The 9,209-nt window shown below is 39.6% G+C and overlaps 1 protein-coding gene across 3 annotated transcripts in view; it reads right to left on the bottom strand.

The window, feature by feature from the left end:
• LIMA1 (LIM domain and actin binding 1) overlaps window positions 1-9,209 on the bottom strand; it is an 87,209-nt gene that overhangs the window by 19,402 nt on the left and 58,598 nt on the right. For all 3 annotated transcript variants that reach the window (XM_007452292.1, XM_007452293.1, XM_007452291.1), the window contains 2 exons: window positions 2,185-2,269; window positions 916-1,064 (listed from right to left, as the gene is read on the bottom strand). In XM_007452292.1, the coding sequence (XP_007452354.1) occupies window positions 916-1,064; window positions 2,185-2,269 (234 nt within the window). The remainder of the gene's footprint in view (window positions 1-915; window positions 1,065-2,184; window positions 2,270-9,209) is intronic.

Here is a 9,209-nt window from a genome sequence, read left to right on the forward strand (position 1 = left end):
ACAAAAAAAAAAAAAAAAAAAAAAAAAAACAGTTCAGTCGTGTCCTCCTGCCAGTTAAGCCTAGGAAAGTATAAAGTGGAAAGACCCTCCATTCTACTTAGAATACATTTTTGTGCTTACTGAGTACATCATCTTCCTGTCATTTCTCCCCCTTTTTACTATCCACTATTCTATTTGTTTAGAAAATTAGTACATCACAAGAAGTAAAGATTAAGTAGACCCTATGTTGTATGATTTCGTTTACATGAAATGTCCAGAAGAGGAAAATCCATAAAGACAGAAAGTATATTAGGGGTTGCCAGGGGATGAGGGAAGTGGGGAATTGGGAATCACTGCACAGGTATGGGTTTCTTTTTGGGGTGATGGAAAATTTCTGGAATTAGACAGTGGTGATGATTGCACAACCTTGTGAATATATTAAAAATCACTGAATTGCATATTTAAAAATGGTGATTTTTATGTCAGGTGAATTATATATCAATAAAAATTGCAAAAAACACCCCATCCCACATTAATGTTGAATATATTCAATATTTCTCTCCAGTATTCTCCCTTTCTTCTCTCAAAAACAAAAATAAGTGTATATGTTAAAACTAATAAAATACTATCAATACTTCTTTAACAACAACAAGATTAAGTAAAAGCAACAGGAAAATTCTCAATGACATTACTGGATGGTAACATCACACAAAAAAAATGAGCGGGGTGGGAATGAGGCCTAGGAAAGCAAAATCAGGATTAGAACATGGTGAGGATTACGAATGAAGCTAGGGTAGGATTTATGTGAAGAGAGAATGGCTGGGGACCAGTAAGGAGCCAAGGCTCACAGGTCAGGGTCTGGGAGACACTTTTAGTTCCTGTGCTCAGTGACCATTTGCTGGATGAGTGAACGAATGAATGATGCTGAACACATACTGTATAGTTGGTGGAACTGCTTTGTTTGGACACAGCTGCCTGGTACTTGGCCATTCGATCCTTTATGGAGGTTTCTGACAGGCGTGGGAACTCCAGATTTCGCCTACTCTCGCTTTTCTCTGAGTTGAATGATGAAGGTGACAACTGACCTGCAAGCATTGCAAACAATGTGCTTTATTAGAAGATAAAATGCGATTTGAATGATTTCAAGATTCTAAATTTTGGGCAATTGTAATCTAATATAATCAACCTCTTCTATTAAGAACACAAAGAAGGGGGACTTCCCTGGTGGTGCAGTGGTTAAGAATCAGCCTGCCAATGCAGGGGACACAGGTTCAAGCCCTGGTCTGGGGAGATCCCACATGCCGCGAAGAAACTAAGCCTGTGTGCCACAACTACTGAGCCTGAGCTCTAGAGCCCGTGAGCCACAGCTACTGAGCCCACGTGCCACAAGTACTGAAGCCCATGCGCCTAGAGCCTGTGCTCTGCAACAAGAGAAGCCAATGCAACGACAAGCCCGCACACAGCAACGAAGAGTAGCCCCTGCTTGCCCCAACTAGAGAAAGCCCATGCAGGGACGAAGACCCAACGCAGCCAGAAAATAAATATAATTATTAATTAATTTTAAAAAAAGAATACAAAGAAGGAAATCAGGATTATAACTGTCCCTTATAAGGTAACATTCACTTACTTTCCCAACATTAAAAGGAGAACCCTTACCATCACTGAGTGTTATATATTTTAAAATTTTTGTTCATTTAACATGTGAAAAAATCAGATGGCAATGCCATTTTAATTTGCATTTCTTTGATTCCTAGGAGGCTGATGGTTTTCCTACATTAATTGATTTTATTTTCTTCTGTGAAGTGCTTGTATATGCCCCCTTTAAAACATAATAATTCTGCTCTCAAGGTGTTATGTTAGCATCAGTAATACAGGATAGCCAATCTTGACAGGGGATAATGTCTATCCATGGGAGCCCTCAAGCCCCAGATGACCATGGAGCCAAAACTGTCGGTAACAGTACATCCCTTATAATCCTGCAAAGTTACCCTCTGGTTAACACAGGTTACTGCTGATAAAGTTGGATTAGAAATACAGAGAAGCTATTTGGAAAAAGCGATGAGATTTGGGAATGGCTTGTATATAGCGGCCTTTCTTTTCATTTGTACCACTCTTCCTTTAAAAGCATCAGCTCCGAGGTCAAAAGGTATTGTTACTAATGAGTACTTCCTAGAAAATTTCCCACACATGGAACTCTCTGCTTACCTGGGCCTATTTCCAAGTCATCCAGAGAATAGCTGTTTTCAGAGATCTTTCTTCCACCTGCACTTCGGCTTTGGGCCCGAAGAATCTGGAAAACAAAACCCAGCAATAAGCTTTGCAGTGAGGATGGGAAATCTTGATGCAATGTTCAAAAAGGAGGCCTGCAAATCTCCTTTATAAATAAAATCCAGTAGAGATTAGATTTTATATTAGTTTTTATATACAACAGTGTGTTTTTAGTATTATAAATATCAAGCACTACATATTCACAGGTGCCCAGGGGAAAATAAGTAACTCTATATAGGTAATGCTTTCTGCGAAATATCACTGCCTAACCACCTTAACCAGAAAGCCTCAGAATTTAACAGTCATTGGAGCAGAATCCTCATGTCCCAGATGAAAATGATGTCTCTCCAAACTGCTAAGTCCTGATGGCAGTATCTTCTGTTGGCCTTCTCCGTTCCATTTCATCCCTGCTGTTGCTGCCTGGTTCATGTCTTCATCATCTTTTCCCTGGACTACTGCATTACCTTTCCTTTCTTTCTTTTTTTTTTTTTTAAAGGAACATTTTTTTTAATTTATTTTTTGGCTGTATTGGGTCTTTGTTGCTACACACGGGCTTTCTCTACTTGTGGTGAGAAGGGCTACTCTTCATTGCGGTGCATGGGCTTCTCACTGCGGTGGCTTCTCGTTGCGAAGCACAGGCTCTAGGTGCGCGGGCTTCAGTAGTTGTGGCTCATGGGCTCTAGAGCGCAGGCTCAGTAGTTGTGACACATGGGCTTAGTTGCTCCGCGGCATGTGGGATCTTCCCGGACCAGGGATCGAACCCGTGTCCCCTATGTTGGTAGGTGGATTCTTAACCATTGCACCACCGGGGAAGTCTTTTCATTACCTTTCTAATTGGTTCTTCTGCCTTCCAATCAAGGCTCTATGATGCTGCCATTATCCCAAGTAAAATAAAAAAATTATCCCCAAATATAAATCTATGTTACTTGACTTCCCAGGTGCGCAGTGGTTAAGAATCCACCTGCCAATGCAGGGGACATGGGTTCAAGCCCTGGTCCGGGAAGATCCCACATGCCATGGAACAACTAGGCCCACGCACCACAACTGCTGAGCCTGTGCTTTGGAGCCCGCGTGCCACAACTACTGAAGCCCACGCGCTTAGAGCCCATGCTCCGCAAGAAGAGAAGCCACCACAATGAGAAACCTGTTCACTGCAATGAAGAGTAGCCCCCACTCGTCGCAACTAGAGAAAGCCCGCTCGTAGCAACAAAGACCCGATGCAGCCAAAAATAAATAAATAAATAAATAAAATTTAAAAAAATCTATGTTACTCTCTTGTTCAAAATTCTTTAAGGATTCCTAATCACTCCTTGAATTAAATCTTCTAAAGTGCTTAGTATGTCACAAAAGACCAGTTCTAGATCTGGTCCCTTCCTACCCTCTCTGGGTATTCTCTTCCTCACTGCTTACCCTCGAGGAAAAGCAAACCACTGGAAGGTCCATGATATTGTAAATGAGTTCCCTCTACCTGGGTTACTCTTTTATCCTTCTATTGTCTAACGGTGACTGTTCCTTCAAGACTCAGTGTAAGCTAAGCAACAGTCCCTCTGGATCTGCCCTACCTCTCTTCCATAAATCTAAGTAGCCCTTTCTCTGTTCTCAAGGACCTGGTCACACTTCCATTACAATGCTTAACAAATTGTTGGGCATCCCTATACTGGACTGGAATCTTAGTTTACTGAGGGCAGAGACCATGCTTTTTTTTTTTTAATTAATTAATTAATTTTTGGCTGTGTTGGGTCTTTGTTGCTGCGTGCGGGCTTTCTCTAGTTGCGGCGAGCGGGGGGCACTCTTGGTTGTGGTGCGCGGGCTTCTCATTGCAGTGGCTTCTCTTGTTGCTGAGCACAGGCTCTAGGTACGCGGGCTTCAGTAGTTGTGGCACGTGGGCTCAGTAGTTATGGCTCATGGGCTCTAGAGCTCAGGCCCAGTAGGTGTGGCACACAGACTTAGTTGCTCCGTGGCACATGGGATCTTCCCGGACCAGGGCTCGAACCAGTGTCTTCTGCATTGGCAGGTAGATTCCTAACCACTGCGCTATCAGGGAAGTCCTATTTTTTATTTTTTAAATAGAAAAGTGGAAGGTACAGATTTATTTAATAAAAAAATGATTCCCATAAATTACTACATTTGTATCTCTCAAATTTAGGGTAGATCTCTAATTAAAGTTCCAAATTCTAATTTTAAGACTAGAAAAGTAACTGAAGAAAGCCACTTAGTAAGTATCAGAGGATGTTCCCAGACATAAAACACAGACAATATGTCATGTTTATTCAGCTTGCAATGAGAGCCTTCAAGCAGATCCTATCATTGAAATCTCAGTTTATTTCCAGATAACTTAACGTGGAAAAGATGTGTGAAATCCAGTATGACAGGAGACAAGAGTAAAACATTTAGCTCCCTTTTGAATTCAACATTAATAATTATTAAACCTTTAAATTCAATGGACTAATCAACCAACAATAAAGCTTAAGACAGTGAACTATCCCTTTTTCAAGTCCTCTCCACCCCACCCCCCACCCCCCAGCCCTCTCTCTCTCTCCTTGGAGATAGAAAATATGCCACTTCAGAAATCAGAGCCAAGGATTGGGTTTGCTTGTACCCTACCAAAAAGAATAGTTTCTAGCAAATTCGATATATATTTAATGTACTGCAACTCCAGTCATCTTTGCTATTTACATTATTGGTTGAATCTATTTACAAAAAAAAAAAACTAAAAGAAGCTGTAGCAACTCTAACCTTGCCACATCATACTCAGGTCAGCTGCACCAACCTCAGTCACATCCACATGACTCCTATGATGCAACACATTTTTGCTCTGGGAACAGCCTACCATTTGGAAATGAAGACTATCAGCCAAAGTGAAAAGATAAGTTTGGCAGAATACCCTCCATCCACATTTTTCTGTTTTTAAAACATTTCTCATTTGCAGATAGTTAAAGGAAATTCCAAAGATTTATTCCAAACGCTGCTGCACTGTAAAATGATCATTATAAAAACTAAAATTTTCAGGGCTCAAAAAGGGAGAAAGCCTGGAAATACACTTTTTTTTTTTTTTTTAAACCAAAAGGGAATGGGTTCTGCAGTCTTAACACTGGAGCAATATTTCAAATATTTACATTCTGTCAAAGGTAAAGTTCAAGCATAATTCCAAGAGTATGTGTTACATGTTGCAACCTGCTAGGAGTTTAGTTTTCTGTTTGTGCTTGAAGTTCCTACACTGGTGTTACTGAGAGCAAGACCATTGAGAACCAGAACACATGCCCTGCAAGGTTCTTTGGTTTTAGATGCATAAAATTTCCCATCTTCACTAGCTTTTTATTTAAATCTTTGGGTTAAATAAAGAGTCATTCCCCCCCCCCAAAAAAAAAATTCATGAGGGTTCAATACTCTGAATTATTTTCTTTCAACTATTAAAAAAGTGAATCTGCAAAGTCATTTGGTCTTAGGGAAAAACAGAAAAACGTCTCTGGAAATCAAAGCTATACTGACACTGGTTCTGAGGAGGAACAGAGCTCGGAGATTAGATGGCTTTTAAGGAGCTCCCGGGTGAAACGCTATACATTTCTTTTAATACCTTTCCACCTCCAAACCACTCAAATATAAAGAATGACAAGATCCCTGTAGAGCTGAAATGAACACATTGTAAAGCAACTATACTTCAAAAAAAAAAAAAAAAACCCAAAACCCCAAGATCTCAAATTCATTTACTATTAATTTTTTTTTTTTTTTTTTTTTGCGATATGTGGGCCTCTCACTGTCGTGGCCTTTCCCGTTGCCGGATGCGCAAGCTCAGCGCCCACGGCTCACGGGCCCAGCCGCTCCGCGGCACGTGGGATCCTCCCGGACCGGGGCACGAACCCGTATCCCCTGCATCAGCAGGCGGACTCTCAACCACTGCGCCACCAGGGAGGCCCTACTATTAATTTTTGATCCTCATTTTACAAGTGGTAATCTGAGGTTCAGGAAGAAGGTGGGGTTTCCTCCAATATTTCTCAAGGAAAGTAAAGGAGCACAAAAAGAAAAGAAAAAAAAAAAAACCAAACACCAGGAATTCTGATACTGAAATACTCTTCTGTAACACATTTTTATTACATTTCAATCTTTTTTATTCAGATGCCTGAGGCAGCCTTAATCATCAGAATCTGTTAAGAGAGAAAAGATAAGACACTTTAAGACTTTCTGGAATTTCCTAAGGCTTGGCCTCACCCCACCCCACAAGTCCTCCTTCCTGTCAGCTGACTGCAGCAACTCTCATTAGTGTGACCACCCCTTAAATATTTTCATTGAATCCATAAACCAAATGCATCAACATTTACCGTAAGAAAATAATAGTCTGGGGCTTTTAGCCAGTAGTCTGTAGAATTTCTTTTCTCTGCAAAGTTTTCTTTAAGAAATAAAGTAAGTTAGGTCCCAAATGTCAAGTAAAAAGCAGGATTTCCTGTCCTGTGTATGCCTATTTTCAGGAAAAATTCTCTTTAAAAGTTGATTCTCAACACTTTAATTTACTGAGAGCCATTTCCTTCAGACTCTCTCATCCCTCCAAAGTCAAGCATGGAGGAAGGATGACTTGGAGGGAAAAATGGGAGTTTGCTGAACTATGCATGGAGATCATATGGTGTAGATAAAATCTGGCCTTAATTTCTCAAAATACTGAGAGAGAAACATTTCCTTCTCCAGGGACCCTCGCAGAAAAAGTTCAGCTCATTTAAGTACAAAATACACACAGAAGGAGCACTTATCTCCAGGCAGGGGGATTTCTCTCTCTCTCTCTCTCTCTCTCTCTCTCTCTCTCTACATATGTGTGTGTGTGTGTATGTATATATATATATATACACATATATATGTGTATATATATACACATATATATGTATATATATACACATACATATATGTATAAATATATATATTTATATATATATATATATATATATATTTTTTTTTGGTCGCACTGCGTGGCTTGCAGGATCTCAGTTCCCCAACCAGACTGAACCTGCGCATGGCAGTGAAAACCCCCTGAATCCTAACCACTAGACCACCAGGGAACTCCCATATTTTGTATTTCTAAGTGTTCTATAAAAATTATGTATTACTCTTACAATTAGGAAGAAAAGAAAGGAAGGAGAGGTAATACTTCATATTTTTAAATTAATATAAATAGATAAGAATGATAAAATGAAATGCTGATGAGGAACTGCTGGGGAATTAAATATGCCCTTAGATTGTGCTAGCAGTGTTATAGAATTATGTCTTTTGACCACGGTAACATCATTCAGTAATATAGCTCCCCCCATAACTAAAAATAAAATGTTTCTGCCAAGATGCTTAGAGCTTTTTTATTAGGCTGGAAGAGAATCTAATTACTGGGGAATGATTAAAAAGTATAATGGGGCTTCCCTGGTGGCGCGGTGGTTGAGAGTCCACCTACCAATGCAGGGGACGCAGGTTCGTGCCCTGGTCCGGGAAGATCCCACATGCCGCGGAGCAGCTGGGCCCGTGAGCCATGGCCGCTGAGCCTGCGCGTCCGGAGCCTGTGCTCCGCGGCTGGAGAGGCCACAGCGGTGAGAGGCCCGCGTACCGCAAAAGAAAAAAAGTATAATGAAGTAACATATTGCCATAAAAGGATAACTACATGAACTAGGAAGATACAAAGGAAGGTCTATATAAAAAAGACCAAACCAAAGATAAAGCACACAAAACAGTGAGCACACAGTACATAAAACCATGTAAAATCTAGTTATGCAATGATAAGGATATCATTGTGCACAACTGGTAAAGGTTACTCTTTTTTCCAGGCTTACTTGGCTTTTTCTGGTTTACTGGGTTGTGTGTGTGTGTGTGTGTGTGTGTGATTGTTCAGATGACTAATTTATATAAGAAAAACAAACCTCCCAAACTCATAAGCTTCAAACTCAAGAGTTTCAGTACAAATCTCTTGCATTCCAGTGTACTTCTCTTCATTGCCCTGATGTTTTTTACTCAGTAAAAAGACTGTAAAACGTAGGAAGAGGACAGATAGAAAGCTAAAGTCTTTGAGAAGACAGCTGTTAATATGTTTTAATTCTTTCCTGGCTTCCTTAGATTTCAAAAATATGTAAGCCCAGATGTTTTTATCTAATAAATAGCTATTATAATATCCATGAAGACAGTGTTTATGGTAGAAGGGGTACTACACAATTTCAGTTCTTGTTCTGATATTAATTAGCCACATGACATCGGGCATATCAGTTAATTTCTCTGATGTCAGCTGTTTCCATCTGTAAAATAGGGATTTTAATATCCTGCGGACAGTGAGCTGAATTAAATAACCTTTTACAATCACTTATAGTTCTAGGATTTATGTCAATGATCTTGATAGGGATTTCTCACTCATTGTAACTCCTTAATGAATTAGAAGGCTAAAGGAAATGACTATTAAATTCATCTGGATACACACCTATGTTTAATCCAGGAGTGAGTCCAGTAGCAGAAAGAAAAGGTGATTTTGTGGGGCAAATGATGTCTTTCTGGCCCCTACAAACTCTAATGTAGCCAACCAATGCTTAGAGAATATTCCAGTCTCCTGATATTACTTTTCAAGATATTTTATTTTAATGGAACAGGATAGAAACCAGTAAGTAGTTAACTGGCATGAAAATAAGCAGAAAAGAGATGACTGGTCTCTAACTGACATATCAAAGACAGCCATTTAGGGCAACAAACAGAAAGATCACGATTCCCTGACTGGCATCTTTATACCTGGATCCATTATTGTCTTACCACAAAAGACCAAAGGTTTACTCAGAGTTACTAACTAAGGTAAATAAAACTTAATTTATAAGAGTAGGAGGTCTTTACAAGAAATGTACCGCTACAGAGAGGTCAAAATAACACTGAGAACTTAAGAGTTCATCGACAGATGAATGGATAAAAAAGATGTGGTATATATATATATATATATATATATATATATATATATATATATA

Source organism: Lipotes vexillifer, unplaced genomic scaffold (genome assembly GCF_000442215.2).
Source record: "Lipotes vexillifer unplaced genomic scaffold, Lipotes_vexillifer_v1.1 scaffold422, whole genome shotgun sequence".
Taxonomy (NCBI): Eukaryota; Metazoa; Chordata; class Mammalia; order Artiodactyla; family Lipotidae; genus Lipotes; species Lipotes vexillifer.